Source organism: Podarcis muralis, chromosome 5, assembly GCF_964188315.1.
Source record: "Podarcis muralis chromosome 5, rPodMur119.hap1.1, whole genome shotgun sequence".
NCBI lineage: Eukaryota > Metazoa > Chordata > Lepidosauria > Squamata > Lacertidae > Podarcis > Podarcis muralis.
The window spans coordinates 44980025-45003101 of record NC_135659.1 but is presented as its reverse complement, the minus strand read 5'-3'; the positions used below and the strand labels follow the sequence as shown (position 1 = coordinate 45003101).

The 23077-nt window shown below is 40.9% G+C and overlaps 1 protein-coding gene across 6 annotated transcripts in view; it reads right to left on the bottom strand.

Moving 5' to 3' along the window:
- Window positions 1-23077, bottom strand: part of SSBP3 (single stranded DNA binding protein 3) — a 165829-nt gene that overhangs the window by 38038 nt on the left and 104714 nt on the right. For 5 of the 6 annotated variants that reach the window (XM_028733393.2, XM_028733396.2, XM_028733392.2 and 2 more), the window contains exon 5: window positions 8522-8611. The exons of the other annotated variant lie outside the window; for it this stretch is intronic. In XM_028733393.2, the coding sequence (XP_028589226.1) occupies window positions 8522-8611 (90 nt within the window). The remainder of the gene's footprint in view (window positions 1-8521; window positions 8612-23077) is intronic. 6 annotated transcript variants of the gene reach the window in all.

Sequence of the window (23077 nt, the reverse complement as noted above, 5' to 3'; positions counted from 1 at the left end):
ATATTGTTTTGATTTCAAATGTTTGGTGCTCATGGCAAAACGGCTGCTTCTTTCTGAAAAATAACTGGATTCCAACCCTACCATATGTACCTTCTTCTCAGCTGCTCTGGTGTGTGTGACCATAGTGTAGCCGAATAGCTAAACAGGGAAACAATAGCATTTTATTTTCTTCAAGGAATAATACTGATAGGAAAGGGTTAATTTAATGAGGATCTGGCAATGCATATGTCTAATACCATTAGTGCTCAGATACTCAATAGTGGCATAGCCACCAAAGGGAGGAGTTTGAATTACATTTATTTTTTAACACACCCCCACACCCAAGTGTTATTTGGTCATATATCATTTAGCTACTAATATTTTTTCTAGATTTTTTTTCTTTCAGCCTGGATGGTTTTAGTAACCTTAATTAGAGGGGATATAAAGAAAAACACATGAGCATCCCTTTAACAAATACCATAGATCTGTATATTATTTGTTATTGTCACTTAACTAAATTAAAGTTTCCCCCCTATTATGCAGCTCAACACAAAGCTATTAAAAATAGTTGCCATTATCGGGAAAGCGAATATCACAGGTCACCATCACACATGTGGCTACATTTATATATTTCAGGTGCAATTTTGCCACAATAGATCATGTTTTAGGGGGAAATGGTAGGCTTTCCATAATTTTTCAAGCACAGCCAAAGAAGATTGTGAGAACACCAACATGCAGCAATCCTCACCCCATTGCATGGGCCCAATGAGGTATTGACAACATAAACTTTGCAAGACGCATATGCTCCATTATTTTCTGTTGTTGTTTGCTACACATTCCAGAAGGAGAAAATGCATTCAAATTTAAATCTGGTGTAATTTTCAGGTGCTAATGGAAAATTATACTACTAATACTTTATTGGAGAAATTCTAGAATCCTTCATAAAAGCATACAGGGTTGCATTCAAGAGACTTCTGTACTTTAGTAGGAAACACAACTAAGATTAAAGAGGTATTTTCTACACCAGAAGATAGCATCATCTCCCCCCTACTTAAGAACTCCACAGTTAATCATGACAACATTAGCAGTAGGTGAGATGAATATTAAAAAGCACCAGGCCCTTGCATTGCTTTCCCAAGGATTAATGTTTTGCTCTCAAACCACATACACGACACTAGGAATGCAAACACATTTTAGAGTCCTAAAATGACAGGCAACTAAGAAGGAAAATATAGAAGTCTGTGGTTTGTCGTGCCTCTGCCTCCAGGCTTAGATCTTACAGAGGAACCAGTAGCAAACACAAGGCATTAATGGAATTCAGCTGATCATACCTTAATTACCACTCAGCTAATAATAGATACCCATAAGAATAAGGGAAATCCCAACATGTTGATCAAAGCTACAAGGTTGTCCATGCTGGGAGAGGGATTCTATAAAATAAGGTTGCTCTGCTGCTAAAAGCATAAATTTTGCTTAGCAGAATCAGTTACAACCTTATTCTTAAAAACTCAAGATATTCTACCTGCATGGTGTTTCCTTCAGCTCAGACCATCACAGTGATACCAAAATGATAGGACAGGACTATCTGTTGGCTGAGTGTGGGGTGTCCACTGTAGATATTGGGAATGACACCAGACTTTGTGCCATGGAACTAGAACAGCCTTCTCCACCTGGTGCCCTCAAGATATTTTTTACTACAACTCCTATCATCTCTAACCATTTGCCATGCTGACTGCAACTGATGAGAGTTGTAGTCCAAAATCCCTGGAGGGCACGAGGTTGGAGAAGTTTGGTCTAGATCAAGAAGAAAAGCTCTTAACAAAATCAACATTCTACTTTAAAAGTTTGATAAACCAGTTGATGAGTTGCATCTAAATCTAAACCAACAATTTCTTGTTGGGACCTCATAACTTTGTTCTCCTTCTTGGAGCAAAGTCGTTTTTCCACCTCAGGCTGTCTAGTGAAGATTCCTAATTTTGGAGGAAAGAAGGTGATACAAAGTAATGGCGTTGGGAGTTATTTTGCCTCCAACTGCTCACTTTAAGAATCTAGGAGATAATGAGAAGCTTTGCAAGTCTCAGGCACCTTGTCACAAACATCTTTCAAGGTGGCAGACAAAATTTTATTTAATAAAGCTAACTTTCAAAAAAATGGTCACATTGACAGGATAGGAAATCAGGGGTCTTGCTACAGCACACTGTCCTAGAAGATGAATGAACACATAACATAACCACCAACCTTTTCATTCATAGTATTTATTGCCCTTCCATACAGGCTGCTGAGGACGTGGGTGGCGCTGTGGTTTACACTAAGCCTCTTGGGCTTGCCGATCAGAAGGTCGGCGGTTTGAATTATCTATCATGGTTGGTATCCTGGTTGGATTATCTATCATATTACTCTTTTTGGCTGTGGTACTGTACAGCTTGCATTGAATACAGTGGCATTGACTTCTGAATAAATATACAAAGGGTTAGACAAAGGGACGCGGGTGGCACTGTGGGTTAAACCACAGAGCCTAGGACTTGCCGATCGGAAGGTCGGCGGTTCGAATCCCCGCGATGGGGTGAGCTCCCGTTGTTTGGTCCCAGCTCATTTCGGTGTGCTGCTTTGGTTTCGGTGTTCTGTTGCGCCAGAAGCGGCTTAGTCATGCTAGTCACATGACCTGGAAAAGCTGTCTGCGGACAAACGCCGGCTCCCTCGGCCTGCAAAGTTAAATGAGTGCCGCAACCCCAGAGTCGTCTGTGACTGGACTTAACTGTCAGGGGTCCTTTACCTTTACCTTTTTTTACAGGCTGCTGTAAAGAAGATTAAGCTAAGGAAATGAAATGGGCAGTAATTTGAAATGTGCAGTATTCCTAAGTGTTATTATTATAGAAAAAGGCACAGAAAGGGTTTGACTTTGAAAAAACCTAAGAACAGATAGATTGAGAAGAGTACTTCAAAGGTAGCAAAGAACCTGGGTTAGAACAGGTGCTTGAATGAAACCATTTTACTAGAAGATCACCTGCTGAAAGCAGTATGTGTGAGTCCCAAGCAGACCCGTTCTGCTGAATTTCTTAAGCACAACTGGGACTTGACTTTAGAAGCTATTCAGCTCACCCACAACAAACAGAAGCAAGTGCATTGTCAAGAGGACACCGGAAAGATTTATAATTTCACATTTCCCTATAAATAGGAATTAGGTTGAAGGGGGGAAATACTTCTGCAGCTGATTAAAGATGGGAAAACATTTTAATCTACATAAATTTTTTATTTTTTTTTAGAAGCCACTTGAAAGTCAATACACATGTTTAAAGGAGTCTTGCAATAATAAACATCTAAAGTTATGGAGTGTGAGTATGTGTATGTGTATGTATGTGTATGTATGAGTGTCTGTCTGTCTATCTATCTCAACTGTATTAATTTTACTTAAATAATACAAGTTTATACAATATCCTGATATGTTATTGTAAGGGCCCGGCATTCAAACAAAGAAAGCTGTTTTACACTGTCAGGCCACTGATGCATTTGGTCACTACTGCCTACTACACTGAGTGGCAGCAGAGCGCCTGAATTTCAGGTGGTCAACATTCCTGGCCGTACCTGAAGATGCTGGGGTTTCAACCTGGGACTTTCTGCATGTGAAGCACGTGCCATTGATGATAAGCATTATTTTTTTAAAAAATGTGGCAGATTGAGAAAAAACACGGTAACTACTATTACTGATCCACTAATGTACTGCAGTACCTTATGAGTAAACAATATCATGATGTCTACTGATCATGATGTCACGTTAGCTGACTGGTTTTATTCAGGAACTGCTAAACATACAGCTTATTTCATTTAGAGACTAAGAAATGGTTTAATGACTCCAATGTAGTGTTGACATCCATAGCCTCCTCACAAAACACCCATTAGAAGTGTTCTGAAAACTCAGAAAGCGGTGCTTCCAAAGCCAATAATCAAAAAGGCTCATCTTTCAAGCCACACTGCCTTCACAGAGCAACCTGCTTTCAGGCCAGAGGGGTGGTTTCCCTAACTCCCAATGCTGTGCAGATGTCTCAGATTGGGCTCTAATTCAACATTTGTTGTCGGCAGCAATCCAAGTAAGCCAGGGCCAATTAAAAAACTGCATCTGTATGGTGACACTTCATGCAGGCAGCCACAACCTTCTGAGGTTCGCTCCCAAATGCATGGAGAATCTCCATAGTAGTAGCTCACAAAAACATGCAAGTGAAATGGAAGGCTTTTGTGCTCCATTGTAAGTTTGGGGAAACAGCCATCCCTCCTTCCAGTCAGAATTGTTAAGCAGGGAATTATCTACAGCCACTGTGGTAAGAAAGGAAATCCTGCCAAATGAAGATGGTGAAGATGTGTCTGTCAACAGCACTTCCAAGAGTGTTTACATAGGAGAGGCTGGAAGCGTATAGCCCAACAATATTTTCAATTTCAGCTGCGTTTTCTTGTTTCTCCCCTGTTAATATACTGCAACAGTTTTTCAAGTGTTAAATAGCAAGGACTGACATTTCATTCTATGGTGATGTGAGTCCATCAGACCCCAAAAGGCTAAAGTAGCAGAAACAAAATTGAAATAATCATACAATGTTTACAGCCCCCAAACAGAATTATTCTCTGCACATCAGTTCCTTAAACTAGATCAAGCCAGTCACCATTAGAAAACAACCTATGTGAAACTTGTTTTCTAAAGACGGGCCGCTTGAAAATTACAAGCAAGAACACACACTTAGAATTAATGTCCAAGCTGAATATCAGTTCCATAGAAGAAATCATATGAATTTCATTCAGGTATGATACACACTTGTTCCATTTCAGTGTGTATACATGTGGCAGGAAGCACCAATTTCTGGCAGGTTCCCAGGGTGACTAATAACTGTGCACACATCATGTGTAACTGCATGTACCTCCCTGAATGTCATTTCCGGCAGGGGTGTGATCTGTATCCATGTAGGGGATCAGGCTTATGCAATTCAGCTCTTAATCTTACCTTTCCCCACACATTAATTTCGTTTCTGCTTTACCAAAAGGATTATAAACTAGTAAACAAATGTAGCTAGTTAGCATGGGAAAATGCAGGGAGTCAAAGCTGAATAAAATGCAAAAGTGCTGAGGAACACCATCATCGGCTGGCTCCCAAGGTCTCAATGCATTAGGGGGCAGTGTAGGAACACAAACTTGATAGTGCTTTGTTATGGTGCATCCCTCACTAACTGCTGATGCATAGCTAAAACAGCAACAGACATTGATTTATGTTCAACTTTCCATTTCATCAGAGAGATTTTTCAAAATGCTACACACAGAGTTCAAAAATCAGCAGGAAAATACACGGCCACCAAGTGTACAGCAATAGCTGTACACAAAGAGCCTGAAAGAACACATAAGGTAACTGAGCATTGCTAGAAAACTCAAAGCACATATAGAATCTCATTTTCCAATCCTCGCCACTCTCTCCAGAGCAGGGTTAGGCAACTAGATAAGAGTCTGGAACCCTTCAGTGCACCTTACACCATAATGTAAAAGACAAGACATGCCCATCTTTAACTGCTGCAAAGCCTGCCTTATCTCTGGAGGAGGTGCGGACTGGTTGCTAAGGAAGGCCCAGTATCAGCAGCTGGCACTGTTGGGCGTTTGCTAGGGCCCATGGGCTGGCAAGCAGTCCACGGATGATGGCTGAAAAAACCCTGAAGTGACCACTTTTCCAGGGAGGAAGCGGAGTAGTTGGCCATCTAGCAGCCTGCCCTGTTCTTCTGGGGAAATGGGAGGGAGGTAGTCGGGCGAGCAAGTGGCCAGTACTTGGTGGCTGTTACACTTCCTTCTCCTTTACTACCAGCCCGTTCACCTGCCTTTTCTAGCTGGGGGCAAAGAGAAAGGAGAGAAGCAGCCTCCACTATCAACACTCAGGCTAACAGGGCTGGGGAGGCGCCGCCATATACTGAAACCCTCCATTTGTGAATTTGGAAAACTAAACTAAAGGTGATAAAAAGTTGAATTGTTTGTTATATTTCTGTCTTTGGGGCATTTTGGTTTGCAAATGTTTTGAAGCCAAAGGGTGCAGCTTCTGACTTCCTTTTATTTAAAAAATGGGTTTTCTTTGTGATCCCCTCCCCCCCCCCGGCAAAGAAACTGCAAAGGGAAACATAGATAGTTATAGCTGTATTCTCTGTCACTGGTCTGCAGACCCGCTTGACCTCAGGCCAGACACAAGAGCAGGCATTGTCAGCTGAGCAGTTGCTCTTTTGTACTGCGCCTTAGTTACAAATACAGAAGTTCAAGCAATATCCTTCGTAACCTGGAAAGGACCACATTGGCGTGGTGTGCATGTCATGTTAAACCAAGGTTTGCTCTTGGCTTATCACTTCCTGTATGTTTGTTTGGAGAGAAACAATTCACAAGCCTGGGTTCACAATGAGTCACATTTTGGGGCAACACAGCAGCAACAGCAGCAGCAGCAGCGGAGGAGGAGGAGTTAAGCACCCGTGATTTCAGCAGCATGTACCAGCACACTGCTCATTTACATTAAACTATAGTTTACTTTAACTATAGGTTAATACAGGGTTCCCAATGTGGTGCCCATGGGCTTCTGTGTGTCTGCAGAGGACTTCCATGGTGCTGAAATCATGTCATCATCTCTGCGCAGATGAAAGCAGGCTCAAAAGTGTGTCTGGTTGAACACTGAATTTAGTTTTATACTTTCTAAATCTTATTGCTGATTTTTTTATTTGTACTATGTATCTCTGCCCCGGCACATTCAGACAGAAGGGCAGATTATAAATACCTTTAGTGAATTTATATATATCCCAAATCAAAATGGCCAATACTGTACCATCTAATTGATTTACTGCTTAAAGGTTCAGCACAGTGTCATCTTGTTGAACTGTTAAGTTTGGAATACTTGCCCCAAAACAAACAAAAATCCTCTGAAAAACATTGACAAAAGAGGATTCTTTCTATCAAACAGACTGAAATAAAAATCTACGTATGTTGTACCCAAGGCATACGAAACTTGAATTGCTGGCAGATGTTCCCATCTCACATCTTCTTTCACTTATTTCCACCAATATAAAAAACTCGCTTAAGCCTCTTTTAGTATCTCAGAACCAAGAGATTCTCTTTTTCCAAGTACGCACATGTTCTACAAATATATTATTCATTTTTTTAAAAAATTAATACAGCAGGCTAACAAGCCCCATCCACAGAATTAGTAGTTTTAGCATCGTAATCCAGACCATATAACTTTGATAAAAGTATTCATCGCTCAATACTTTTTTCCTTGCACACAGTCAGTAACTCAAATAAGGTAAAACATACTTCCAGACTACAACCAATATGCATAACTTTTTAGAAAAGATTCTTGCTGATATGTAGCTCCGAAATACTAAAATGAACATAACTACCAATGACACTGGTAATCAATTAAACCTATGGCTTAATTTTCACGTTTTAATTGACCATTGCCACTCATTAGGATGAGGTATCCCAGTGTTCATGAATTTAAGAAGGTGCTATCCTTCATGGTTACAGAGATTAAAATGAATACATACTAGTCACAATATGCCAGGTTACAAGAAATAAAACGGCAACAAACTAAACTTGCTACTTATTAGATCTTATGAATTCTATTGCTTTAAAAATATTTTTAATGACTTGCCAGAAGTTTACAAATATTGGGGATTAGCAGTTGCAAACTTAGATCATGTAAGTGCTGGAAATCCTGTGCCTATGTGTAACAACAAAACCACCACCATCAATGTGTGGCTTATATTAACTGCATCCTGCAGGTCCCCAATGTATCCAACATGGCCCATGAAGGAAGCACAATTAGCCCAGCCATAACATAACACAGAGAGGAGGCATTTTGAAGAATTAAAAACCTGTTAAAAATCCTGATTGCTTGAAAACCACTGTTAAACCCCATTCCCTTGTTTCAGCCATAAATGTCCTTCACCATAGGTGTTGCTCACAAAACTATTACTTGGAAATCACATAAGGCTAAAGGTAAACTTTGCTAAAAGAAGGGAAATTTCAAGGGGAAATGAACTCAACTCCAACAGGCAGATATTGAGATACTGGCTTTCTCTCTCATTGCCATGACAGGCTGGATGGGTTTCTGCCTGTGGCGAGAGCTTAAGCTGGTTTTGTTAAAAGATTTCAGTGATGGCAGTTGGAAAAAATCAAGTGGTTAACCAGAAGGAAAAGAAGAAGAATCCAAATCCTGAATGTTTTGAATTACACACAAGCCTGTCATGACCATGACCAACAAATAAATATATTTTTTTTAAAAAGCAGATTTGGAAAATACTGAATTGTTAAAAAAACACAAACAAAATGAATCTTGCTTTCCAGACCAGAGAAAGCTAACACATACACACTGCAAAAACAAAGGTTAAGGGAAAGCAAGCAGAATATTACAGCTAATTGGGTACTTCTGGCAGTTTTGTTTAAAAAGTGTCTCTGAGACTATGATGCATCTGTAAACTACTTAAGAATCCATTCATGCTCATCCATGCAGCAAACAGCAACAAAAGTCAGGAGAGCCAATTCTTACCTGAAAGAAACCTGGAGGAATGGGTCCCCCTGGCATTCCATCATTTGGAGGAATGTTTCCAAGTACTGGACTTGGTGCTGCAGCTGCACTCTGTACAAAACAAAAACAAAAATATACGTATAGATAAACAGCACTGATTTCAGGTCAGCTGAAAAGGAAGTCAACACACATCTCACGGCTCCATCAATTAGCACATAACCAATAACCAATACCATCATCATCAAGCCTACCCAAAGGAAATCAAACACTTCGCATTGTAAGAATGTGCCATTAAGACTAATAGAATGCCAATGGCTGCCATTCAGATTAATGTGCAACTGGGAGGCTGGTTCCGTCATCAAGCAAACATGTGCAAAAAACCACTTTTAAGGCGCTGTTAATGGCAGTAACTGCAGCAGGTTTCAAAGCTAAGCCACCATACTGAAATTCCCAAAGCGTACCCACAGTCAAAGGAGGTGGCAAACTCCTATGTTTTGAGCAGAGGGTGTGCACAAGCACAATCTGATACCTCTGTTACAACATCTGGGGTCTTCTTCAGTGTAAGACATGGTTATTCATCCAATAAATAATGAGTTATCAGCCATCCCACTTGTTCTTGTTATAATTAAAAAACTTCATGAATATAAATTCCAGTTGCCAACATCTTGAGAAGTGTCTAGATGTCTGCTTAAACATGTGAATGTGTATCTGTGGACTGGGGCACATATGAAAGTCCCATCCGCACTGTCCCAGTGTGGGTTGTCCTGTCCACTCAGTTCCTAGCCTCTCCTGTGCTGATGTTCTCATGTGCTCATGCTCAAGCAAATGTGAGTAAAAGCCCCTGCAGACATTTCCTGCTCTGGAAAAATATACTAACCACCACAATTCACAATCTCATTTAAATGTATCAGAAGCTGGAAATGTTCATTTCTGCTTCATAAAACATGAGATTTTGTAGTGAATATTTCAAGCAAAGCAAAAAAAAGTGTTATGTGTTGATTTTTTATTAATTATTATTTTTATTGGAGATTTAAGATATGTTTTCATTGTACAGTATAACAATGCAAACAGCAAATATTCCTATTCAGAAGCACAATTTTAAAAATAAACAAACCAGATTTAGAATAAATACAAATCAAAATACCCTAAATTGTTTTCCAGATATGTATATTGGCAGGTGATCAATATATAAAATCAAACTGTTAATAAAACATTCACAATGATAAAAATATTGGGAGGAGAGAATAAATAAGGTTTAAATCAACCAGATCTATTTGTAGATCTATTTGCACTGCCCATGTTATTTAATATTTGTATAAACCACAAAACCATACCAAACAGAAATAAATTTATCTATCTTATTCTGGCCTTTCAAAACACTTAGTTTGCAAGTCCATTTTTCCAGTAAAACTATATCCAGTATTTTGTGGTGGTCTCTCCAGTGTCAAGCTATGGGTGCCATCTAATTGTTAACTTCATACCTCTTCCTTCCTCCCAAAGCAGCATAGAGCAGGCTTTTTGCTTCAAAATCACCCTACAAGGTAGGTTCTGAGGTATGCCCAAGGCCACCCAGAAAGCTTCATAGCTGAGCAGGGAATATGAATCCGAGTTTCCCACATCCAAAGCCAACATTCTAGCCACTTCACCACACTCTGGCACTCAAGTTTCCTTCTCCTCCCACAAATTCTGACCTTTACTTTAATTCCCCAGATCGTCCTCATTTGATCTTTGGCACTATTTTATGAGGTTTATATGGGATTTGGGGGGGAAAGGCTTGCCCATTAATAGACCCCAATATAATTTCTTAATCATATCTGGAATTATGCTAACCGAACCAAGTAATTTTGTACAGAACAAACCTAGCAGCTTCCTAGTTAAAGCAAATGTAATGGCAAAAGTTTGGTTTTGCTTGTTCCCCCCACCCCACTTTTACTAAACAAAGTGAAGTCTATACCAAAGATGAATCATCACCCATCTCCCGTATTGTGTATATGGTCAGCATAACTGTTAGCATTGACTCTTTCACTTTCTATTTTTGAAAGTGAAAAGGATGCCAAGTAGCAAGACGATATTTGAGGCATAAAGGAAAAAGAATGAAACGAAAGCTAGTGTAGTTGAAGGCACAGAATGTAGTTTTTACATAATCAACAGCAGCTAACTATGGAAATAAGAACCATTTCTAAGCCGCCAGTCAGCTTCGGCTTTCCATCTATGGAGTTAAAAACACCACAGATTTGTGCATCCTTAACTAGCTCATGACTCTTGTGTTTGCACAAAGCATTAAACAATGGTTTAGCAACAGTGAGCCACAGGCTTGTGCACTCCCCGTCCCCCTCAGGCAGCTGCAGCTCAGCTTCATATGCTAAACCATGTTTGTGCAAACTTGGGTGTTTGCCAGTTTTTTGCTCTAAAGGAGGATAAAGAATCCTTCCCTCAAAATGCACCATTGCTGACTTTCGGACACAAAATTTCGGAGATTTTTACATACACACAAGAGGAATAATAATTTAGCTCAGGAGATCCAAAGCTCCAATACAGTGGTACCTCGGGTTAAGTACTTAATTCGTTCCGGAGGTCTGTACTTAACCTGAAACTGTTCTTAACCTGAAACACCACTTTAGCTAATGGGGCCTCCTGCTGCTGCCGCGCTGCCGGAGCACAATTTCTGTTCTCATCCTGAAGCAAAGTTCTTAACCTGAAGCACTATTTCTGGGTTAGCGGAGTCTGTAACCTGAAGCATATGTAACCCGAGGTACCACTGTATATCACATGGTTCAGACTTCCACTGAATAGAAGAAATGGAAAGGCTGAATGCAAAAAGCATTAAAATGTATGGGATTCCATTTTTTACTATGGTCCTTACACATGTGTACCAGATCAGTAATTCTTACACACTGGTCACATTTGTCTGGGAGAAAGCCTCTCCTTACAGCATTTGTTGACCACCCTAAGTAATTGACAGAAGGTCTTTATTCCTTAGAAAGAGACATATTCTGCTTTATAGACATAATTAAGCATAGCCATTTTCTTTCTCTTCAACAACTTAGGACCAAAATTCTGGGATTCAAGGTGTATTGGTATCAGTTATTCCAGGTCCAACAGGTGCAGTATTTTTGTCAATAAAAATAACATTTGACATTCATTAAAGTGCACACATTTACCATTTATGTAAGTCCTGTCCAGGTAGTGCAAACATTTCAGTTTAATATCTAACTAATGCTGGCAGAGCTGTAACAAACCACAAATACATGGTGGTCATGTTTGGCTGTTTACATTTTTGGATAAAACGTGTTTGGTGTTGCAGACACCTTCGCCGGACAATCATAGGACCCTGGAGAAACATTATAGGATATCCTCCCAGGGCACCAAGCAGAAGAAGTATGCAATCAACTACTCATCACCTTTCGACAGTTGCCAAAGTAGAAATAGCTATACACTGCAAAAGTCAAAAACTACTCAATGCTAAATTTTGGTACAGAAAGATATGGGAACATCTCATCTTGGGCAAACTGGCACACCAAGTAAGATTTGAAATATTGAATCCTTGTTTTTGCTTGTCCAGGTTCATCTCTCCAATTGTGTAGTTATTAATTTTTTCTTGTGTTTTTAAATTTGTTTTTAAAAATCCATTATTTAAAATCTTAAAACAAAAAAACCTTTCAATAGGGTAATTTGTAGCTCCTTTGCCTCATCCTGCCAGGATGGAGTAGAAGCAAAGTGTCAGAAAAGTTTGTCCTTTCCATTTTCAGTTCCACACCAAAAGCTACTAGGAAAAGAAGGAATGCCTTTATTGTGGCACAATGGGATCCGAATAGGTGCCCTTGTATTACAAATAGTAAAATTCTAATCACCATACTAAGATAGGCGGAATCTACACACACATAAAAAATGTTGTGAAAATGCTTTTTAAAAAAAGTTTTGAAAAACACATTGAATTTGTCATAGCTCACTATCGCCATCTAGTGCCACATTTGTATATTGCACTTTACAACACACTTAAAATGTTTTATTTGCAGCTGTGTAGCTGAGTCCATAGACACTTTCTATACTAATCCAATACAACCATCTCTGCTGTCCCCAAAAGTATTTTTCTTCCCAAAGGACTGCTCAACTCTGCTGACAAGTTGTACACAAGACACTTTTGAACCATTAAGTGTAAGCTTGATTTAAAGGAAATCTGCAAGACTTTCTATATATTTCCTGTACACCTTTTTCCTTCTTCCTTACCAGGTATAGAGGAGGTTCTTTCAGCTGGGGATTGGAGATGGAGTAGAGGAAAAAAATATGTTTTTTAAAGCTTTATTATAAATTCAAGTATTACTGGCTTTGGAATGCTAATGGATAGTGAATAATCTAGTGGAATATCACAAGCACAAAGTACAGGAATACTGATCAAGAAGGGAAAGGGTTTTAAAAATCAATGGTGATTTCAGAAACACCTGGAAGAAGTGATCTTCTGTTGGGGTAGGGATGCATGCAGAAACTCCTAGACTAAATTAATGGCCAAGAAAAATTATTATCCCAAGTGTGCATATTTGTATGTGTTTTAAGAAAAGGGAAGGGTAGGGGGAAAAGGTTGTAAACCAGTTGGGGGACAGTAAAATAATAAAGCAGGCACTCTTTTTTACATCATAAAGTTGGAAAGACAGGGAAACAAGCATAATTTCTCATTCCTTTGTAGGCCATCTTAAAAGAGCAAGCAGAAATTTTATTCTAAGGCCACTAAACATAGTGTAACTTCTCTGTAAAGTGAATGAATGGTCTTAATGAAAGTATGTCCAGGATCCAGCTCCAAACTGCAATATACTCAATTACATTTTTTTAATAAAAGCTCTCTATCACACAAAGTGCTGCTCTTCCAAAGACAGCAGGCATCGCAATAAAGCTGCCAGCCAATATTTTATTGTTTCAGGAGATTTCCAGCATACTATAATCCCTTGCTGGTGAGCCTCCCAGAGTTAAATAGATCCCCAAAACAGCTTAGAATAATGCAGTTCAGAGACTCTAGAGTTCCACAAACCATCTAAACATCGAGGGTGGGGGACAGAATCCTGCACACAGTATTTAGCAGTGCTATTTATGATGCAAAGTTTGCCAGTGTAAACTAGCAAAGAATATAGTATTCAACGTACTGATGGGCAAAGGAAGAAGAAGAAGAAGAAGAAGAAGAAGAAGAAGAAGAAGAAGAAGAAGTCGTCAAATGTATAGATCTACAGTTCATGTTCTTCATCTACAATGGCATGAAAAGCACCCCGGATATGCAGCCAAGCCATGGAAAACGGATCGCCAGGTATCATGGTCCCTTTGTGTGGTGTGTACAACCTCTCGGCTTGGACATATTGCAGACGCAGCAAGGCATCTGTTACATTTCCTGGCTGGCCTGGAATGCCCTGCACAGCTGCCAGTTGGAATGCAGGGTACAATGAAAACCTCTTCTGCTAGCACAGGCATACCTCCCATCAAATCGTGGGAGTTATTTTTCCAAGATACACACATGTCAATTCAATACGCATTGTGGCACTTGGTTGGGACTTAATAATTAAAGGGCCCACCAGTGCCCTGAACAGAATGCAAAAGCAAGAATCGCATCTAAGAGACCCGATGCATTATTCAGAAGGATGGAGTGTGGCATTCTCACTCCCTCCCTCTGCCCCCCCTACCCCCATGCTCCAAATGGCAGTGCATCTACAATAGCAAGAGCAAACCTCCAAATCTATGGGCTCTGGGTGGAAAGTGTCAGGAGGGCCAAGGAAACAAGTGAGGGAGAAACTTGTATCACTGGGTACCAACCACATTAGGTGGTGTTACATCTAACATGTCAAGGATGAGTCTTCACAAGATCACTGAACTTTCCCGTTCCGTTTTACTTGAAGGAATCATCCATTTACCCTGGGTGAGGCTTCTCTCCTGCATAAAACTCACCAGCAACTGGGTGCACAGGACAGTGTTAATTGGCGGCGGCAGCTACATCGAAGCAGACAAACTGGATCCTACCCACCCTGAGAGTGCTTTTCTGGATAAGGAGAGAGAAGCCAGGCATGCTGCAGGCAACCAATGCCAGTCACTTTGAAGGGAAGACACCACAAGGGATTATCACTCCTGCATGTAGCCGAGGGCCAAGACTACACTCACCTGAAAGTGGCCAACAGAGGGCGTAAGTGAAGGATCTCCCACTGGGAGAGACTGGGAGAGAAATTGAAAGTTCCCAGGTGAAAGCTGGAACTGTCTGTCATTTTCTGTAGGGGAGGGGATTAAGAGCTACTTTTGTATAGCACTCTTGTGCACTGCTATTGTACTTTAGACACCTTGCTGCTTATTTTCTTCACCCTTATTTTCAGGCTTTTGCTGCTAGATATGTACACTGTTTCACAGTTGTACCTGAGATAAGTATGAGAATCTCTCTCTCTCTCTCTCTCTCTCTCTCTCTCTCTCTCACACACACACACACACACACACACACACACACACACACACATTATAACCGCATGTATGTAACTGTGTTAATTTTTGTATTGGATGGATAATATCCACTGACATACAGTCATACCTCGGGTTACAGATGCTTCAGGTTGCGTTTTTTTGGGTTACGGAGCCGCCAAAATCCGGAAGTACGTTTACTTCCGGGTTTGGGGGGTTGCGCATGCGCCGAAGTGCTAAATCGCACTTTGCGCATGCACAGAAGCACCGAATCGCAACCCGCGCATGCGCAGATGCGCTGCTGCAGGTTGCGAACATGCATCCCGCACGGATCACGTTCGCAACCTGAGCATCCACTGTATGTTGCTTGTTTATATTTTAGGTTGCAAACCGCCCTGTGGTTTTCTGACAAAAGGCAGTATATAAATTTAATAAATAAATTAAAACACACCAGCAATAGATCCTGGGAGGATGATTCCTATGTACAAGGTGCTGCACTAAGATTTGGGATTGTGGCATGTTTCTGAAAGAAACACGTCTTTATCACTAATGTCATAAGATAACTAGGGGGAAGGAAGTCATGCTCCATTCCACTGGTGACCTTATCATCATATAAGTAGACAACTTCCCTTCGTAAGGTTCACACAGCAACCAGGATGCTGTATGGGAGGGACAGGGTTGAAAAGCCTTCTTAGAAATAGGGCCAGAATCAAAAAAAGAACCTGATTAGGCAATTCTTGACTTTTGTCTGGCACCCTTCATACTAGGGGCTGCAAAGGTGGAGAATGGTGATAAATGGCCAAGAAAGAGAAATTCCTAGAAACAGGTAACAAAAAGTTAACTAGCTAAGTGATCTGAGGTCAGAAAAGTGAAAGAGCAATGTATTTTAATAAATAAATTATGCAGAATGTAGTGAACAAAGGCGGAGGGATGAGCGCAATGGGATGAAAAAAAGCTCACGCCAGCAGAGAAGATTTGAGCTGGATCTAGACACATCAATGAAGCGTTTCAGTTAAATGCATTGCAAATTTAAGCAGGGAAAACAGGTAGAGAAAAACAGGACTCCACAGCAGCACCTGGTGGCACAATGTTATATCGCATGCACAACACGTATAAATCGCTTTTTCTTTGCCAATCTAGCGGAGTCCTTGTTTAAAGCTTGGAAAGGAGGCAGTTGGGTCACATGTAAGAGAAGTGATGCCAAGAACAGAGTGTCACAATAATGGGTTGGAAGAGTTATACTGTATACATGTTATATTTTATAACGGTAGTAAAGTAGCAGCCAACTTGTATCCTTTCCACACATTTTTCTCTCCTTATATAAATAATTTCTTAACTGGGAGTAGACATCAGGACTGGCTATAGTATTATTGTATGCAAATCACAGGTTGTGATGGGGACCAGCAGGTAAACAGTTGCAGTAAGATTAGCAAGTCTTTTGAGCTGCTTGATCATTATGAGATTGCATGTGATTTTACTGAACTTGTTACTTTGAAAGTTGTTTGCCAATTTTCTCAATGAACTTGCACCACCAAGCCATCCTGCACTTCACAGGCTGGAGAGAATTTGTGTTGGTGACTTCTCTCTTTGCACCCTGAATGCTCTTCAACATGACTGTAGCAGGGATATCCAGGCATTATTCTAACAATTTGGCTCATAAGACGACAGTGCAAGACCCTTGAGGATACTTCTTTGCTAAATCTCTAGAGTAAAGGCTTGAACAGGCTCAGTACTACCATGCCACTAGGTCTGCCAAATGTCAGCCCCCAAAATTCATACTACTGTGATATAATATGAATATTTTTGTAACAGAATATGATTTTAAAAATGGGGGGTGGGGGAGAGGCAAAGCTCCTGTAAAGAGGGTTAACTGTGCCCAATAAATGATCTCATTATTAAAAACCCTGTGCCCCGAAAAATGTTCAGCAGCGATTGCAACTGCTTGAGCCATTTGGTACACCTGGTGGAGTTACAAGACTTCTGGGAAACATCATTGCTTTGGGGCAGAGCTTAACATCTGCATTTGTGGGAGGTCTGACAGATTTCTGCAGGATAGGAGACAAGGTTCAGAATTTCTACTTAGCTGTAAATGCAAAGTAAATTATGGGGCAGTTTCTGACATTCATTAATTATATTTTAAAAATGAACCAGCACAGAAAATGATGAAAATCTGGATGGATGAGTTCTGCTTCCAAACTTAGACATGCAGTCAACACACCGGCTCGGTACACTCCAGCAGATGCCGTCTAAGCCTTTAAATCGCACACTAATTGTGCTAATTGAGCTAACAGTCGCTGTTTCGTCTCCCAGCCCTGAGTCAACCAGCGTCTTCTGGTACTGCTACAGAGATCCAAGCTGTTGGCTTTAGTGTTATTTTGTCAGCCATTAAATGATTCATCAGAGTCATTAATTGATTTATTACTGCTGCCTGCAAGTATAGCTTTGCAAATAAAGAATGATGTAGGTCAGAATGCAAAAGAAATTGAACAAAACAACACAGCGAGGAACTGGATGCTTAAATAATCTGTAGGAATCCCACACAGAGATTTTTTAAAAAAGTTATGGGGGCAAAGGGAGTTAAGTGGAGGAGAGGAAAGATGCGCCACTGTTTGACTCCAACATGATGGAATCTACTCAGCTACCCAACTCTAACCTTCAGCTGCATGCAAAAGGCATCATGAGCTGTCACGAGAACCCATAGCCCTCCAAAGAAGTGGTCATTTTTTTCTGTTAAATGATCCAAAGCTGGAAACAAAGTCAAAAGGATTCCACAACAGCTGAAGATGGTTTGATGTGAAAGGACCACAAAACCAGGTTTCAGACATGCATACTAAAAAAAAGAAAAAAATGATTCCATTTCTGTGGTGCTTTCACAGCTGACTAATTCATCATGAAGACTGCAGACAGTGGTTACATGCAGCAGGCTAAAGAGCCTCATTTATTAAGAGCAGGGCTCCTCTTAATTCAAGACCCAGTCAGAGCAACCTGGGCATTCTCTGGCTGAGAAACACAAAATACAACTCTGTCTGCATTCTGACACTAGTAAATCTGAAGCCTTTGTAATTAGATGCAGAGTCCAGACTATGAACCCATTACACAGCTTTCTTTTTGTGCCCTCAACCTATAACAGGTTATAGTAGGAATCTTGTGCTGATTTTGATCTAATGCAAAGTGAAGGTATTTATAATCAACTTGGACAAAGAAGTGGAGGAGATGCTCATGAAGATCTCCAGACATCACCCAATTGAGCAACTAATACTTTCAGAAGCAGAATCTGGATCCAAGATGATCGCAGCAAGATGGAAAACTGGCCCAAAATTAACAAAATGATTTTTAAACAGGGATTAATATAAAGTTTTTTATCTGAGTAGAAAGAGCAGAATAGAATTCTAGGTTGTGTCACCAGAAGTAGAATGTCCAGAGTAATGTCCAGACTATTGGTAGTGTCTACTCTATTCTGCTTTGGTCATACTTCTGGGCTGCAAAGTTTAAAATGGGTATGGACAAAATGGACCGCAGACAGAATAAAGTGATAAAGATGGAAGACCATGTCATTTGAGGAAAAGTGGAAGGAGATTGGTATGTTTAACTTGGAGAAAAGATGTAACAGTCATCGTTAGATATCTGAAGGGCTGTCAGATAGAGGGACCAAATTAATTGTATGTTGCTCTGCAAGGTAGGACCTGAGCCAAAGCGTTCAAATTACAAGAAAAGGAATTTAGACTGAACATTAGGAAGAACTTTGTGATGGCATGAGTTGTACAACAGTGGAAGAAACCGTCTTGGAAAGTTAAAGGTTTTCAAGCAGAGGTTGGGTGTTGCCACCAGCCAGGGATTTTGTAGTAGTAGGTTTCCTGCATTGGCAAGAGGTTGGACTAGATGAGAACTGAGGTCCCATCCAACCTTTTAATTTAGGATATTCATATACAGCTTTACACAAATGGACAATTCATTCCACCCCAAGGGCTGCACTGCAGCCTCTTTTTATTTATTTTTGTGCATTAAAGACTAAAAGCAACAGCAATTTGCATAACATTTTAGAGCACTGGTCTTCAACTGGTGGGTCGGGACCCACAAGTGGGGTCATGGACTGATCTGAGGTGGGTCACAACAGGAGCACTGCTGCCATGCAAATATCTGGTAAAAGATGGAGAAATGGGTCCCCAAATGCATGTTTGGGTTAAAGGTGGGTGCTGGGTATGAGAAGGTTGAAGACGAGTGTTTTAAAGAGCATTGAAAGTGCTTTCCATTAATCTTTGTAACAAGCCTGTAAGGTTGGTCAGTATTATAATCCCCACATTGCAGATTTTGGAGGGGGCGGGCGGGCATGGAGAAGGGGCTGAGATGAAGTCACTTGCCTAAAGGCCTTTAATGAAGCAAGATTTAAAATGGGGAATTCCCCAGTTCATAGTTCAGGCTCCTAAACTACTACACACCAGCTATAGACAGGTGGGGTTATGAGTAAGTTTCAAAACAACAGTAAAATCCATTTAAATAAAGTAAGATCAGAGAGTCAAAGCACAAAACAAAGCACTTGCATGTCAGCACTGCAGGTCTAAGACAGCAGTGGCTTAAGATACTGCATGCAATTAGAATGGAAGAACACTGCAAGGTTTTCAACATTACATTTATTGCAGAGGGTGCTGCTGCAGGTGAAAAAAGAAACTTTTCAGAGGTTTCCATGTGAGGCTGCAACACTGATGCTAGACTCCAGTTCCAAGAACTCGTACTTGGACCACCATTGGATTTCTCAAACCTCATACTGCTTACACTCAGGCGTAGTTTACACACGTGACCAAACAAGGTGTTACTTTGAGGCGGTGCTATGGACGGTACCACTTCAGGCTGCAGGTGGGGCAATACCACTTTTGAACACTCCACTGCATTAAAAACACGCTTTCCTACAAGCAAAAACAAAAAAACCTAGCACATCATACAGAAGGGTTTTAGTTCAGCCCTGCCTTTGTCGACTTGCTGGGATTTGTCTGTTTGTTTTTCTAAGATGCACTCAGAGCAGCTTCCAGCACCTGCGGTCTGAAGCGGTACAGTCCCCTCGTACCAGCTTAGGACTCTACCACTTGATTCTTCCGCAGGCCTCAGAAATAATTAGTCAAGAGCCATACAAGTGGGACACAAATTATACTTCCCCCAGCCTGCCATTTGTAATAACCTCCACAAAACAGGAATTTCTATGGCTCTCTGGTTTGAATTAAATGTTGGCTGCTTAAAAGGCCGGGGGGGCGGGGCGTGCGGTGCAGAGACGGAGGTGCCCTCACTGCTAAACATTCTCTTAAAAACTTCCGGAGGTACAACACAACCATCCTCACCCAGTCCTGACAATGTTTTGGTAGAGTATCTGGAGTGTGTCATTCCACCAGAAGGCAGTGATGTAATCTCCACAGGAATGGTTATTCTGTTCTTTTATCTCGCACCTCACTCCTGGTGTGATTTACACATAGGCAGACTGGGGCCTGCTCCGTGGAAGACAAACAGCAGTTCACTCTCCAACTCCAGATTAGCTATGAAAACAATTTGCCTGTGCTTACACAGAAGCCCTACTCTCTGGAAACCAGCCAGGCTTGGGGGAGGGCAGGGGAGGGAATTAAACAAGGCCCATCTAGCCTTTAAACTATTATGAAATGGGAGGATTTCGGTGCCCTGCATTTCAGCGGCAAGCTAATAGTTCTGTGATTTTAATCCAAGGAAGAAGAGGAGGAGCTCTGACATACAGAACCACCGACTGAATATAAGCTCTGTCCCTGCCTCAATTGAATAGAAGGGAGGATTTGGATGGATCATATGAAAACTGAAAGCTCAGTTCTCTAGAAATTGTTCACCTGCAGCTTATCTATCATTTCTAGAGTTCGGGTTGCTTTACAATGGCACGTTTAATTTAATCCTTGTAACAACTTTGTAAGGTATGTTAGGAATAGTGACTCGTCAGAGGCCAGATAGCGAGCTGCCTCCTCCCCCCCACCTCACCCTGAAATTTTCATAATATAGTCGTCGTCCCCCCCCATTAACAGTGTGTAGAAAAATCACACTAATATTAGCCTGCTGCACCGCCGGCTCATATTTTGCCAGCAATTCTACTATCAGAAGATCCCACTACTATCAAAAGGCACAACTAAACACCTTTGTGGAAGGAGAAAATGATACACCGAGTTTACAAGTCTCTGGCCCTTTCCTCCTGGCATTTTGTTGCTGTGGTCCACTTGCTCTCCTTTGCTTTCTGCAGAGCTTGCTGGGACCCTACACTGACTGGACGCTCCAAGTCTTGGCAGAGACTTCCTATCCATGGTTGTTTATAGAGGCACCTTCTTTTAGAGATGTGATGGCCATACTCAGCCTCCAGCTGTTTTGGGAATACAATTCCCATCATCCCTAGCTAACAGGACCAGTGGTCAGGGATGATGGGGATTGTAGTCCCAAAACAGCTGGAGGGCCAAGTTTGGCCATCACTGTTTTAGAAAGTTCCGGGGATACAGATTCTGGCAGCCATAATTAGTTTCAATTGCTTTCAGATGACTTGGTTTAACTCAACTTTTTCTTCAGGTAAGACCCCCAATCTCCACACACAACCACTCAAAATTTAGGTGAATGGTTACTGAAGTGAGTGTGTCATCTTGGCGATGGCACCAGAAACGTTGCCTGGAGCAACATTTATGTATTTAAGCATATTTTTATAGCTTTCCTGGGTTTTGATGAGGTCTCAGTGATTTTTTTTTCATTGTTTAATTGCATTTGTTTTTAAATTGGACATCACCCTTTTTTAGTGAAGGGTACTAATACATAGACCGAATAATTAAACTGCAATGTTGTGCTAGGTGTTATACAGACAAACAAAATGGGACTGCAAAGATCTTACAACCTAAGCACAATACAATATATTAAGCCAGCAGGCAAAAGAAAACGAGCTTTTCTTCAAGCCTCTCAGCAGCGTAACAAGAAAGCAGTAAGATGGCCTTGTGGCTGTGTTAGACCTGCAAAGAACAATACTGCTGCAGAAAGAATTGAAAATGTAACAAATAAGAGGTGGGTATCCACAGGATTACCACGAACTTGTATCCTTAATTATGCTGAGAAGCAGGTAAAAAAAACCAAATTTCCTTCATCCATTGTATAATTTATAAAAATATGAGCAGAAAGTAACTTCCAAATCTAACTATAATGTGTACCAGTCCATGAGAAAGCAATATTTTTATACACGCTGTGAGCAGAATCAACTTAGACATTTTTTGCCTGAAGCAGTTTGGGGCCCTACATGATCATCACCATTATTATTATTATTATTATTATTATTATTATTATTATTATTATTATTCCAATCTGGAGTAAGAGGTGCCTCAAGTAACAATGTTAGATCCAGGAGTACCCCCAAGCTACATTCAGAACAGGCTGTCTTCCCACCTCCTGGACCTGAACATATAAAACATCAGTCTTTCCAGGATTCAGTTTCAATTTGTTGGCTGACATCAAGCCTATCTCTGCCTCCAAACACCTGTCTAGCACCTCAACCACCTCTTCTGATTGAGATGGGTGTCATCCACATATTAGTGACCCTGCACTCAAAGACTCCTGATGGCAGCTCTCAACATATAGATGTTAATAGCATGGGGTACAAGGTGGAACTCTGCATGACACCATAGGAAAGCTCCCTTTGCATTGAACAGTGCCCCCTCCCATAACTACTTTCTGGAAATTACTCTGGAGGTAGGAGCAGAGCCACTGCAATACAGTGTCCCCAACCCCCACCTCCCTGAGCCACACCAGAAGGAAACAGTGGTCAATGGTATCAAAAGCCACCAAGAGGTCAAAAAAGAGGTCTAATCCGATGCATAAAGCTTTAAGCCCCATCTGTGAAAATGATCGGTATTTAAATATCATCCTTTTCATTTGTCAGCCCAACCATATTTTATAAGTTCTCAGGGACCAAGCAAGAATTATACAGTCATACTGTGAGAACAGACTTTTTAAAACTATAGCACGGAAGAGCTTGTGTTGGAATGCCAGTGCTTTCTTTAAGAAAATGTGCTCAGCTAACGGTTTGGGGGGTGGGGAGTTTTATCTCCTAACCACCTGCTTTGCTCAACCTGAGATCAGATCCAATTGGTGTGCCTCCTCATGTATCACCTCCAGGAAGAAAGGTTGTTCAAGCCA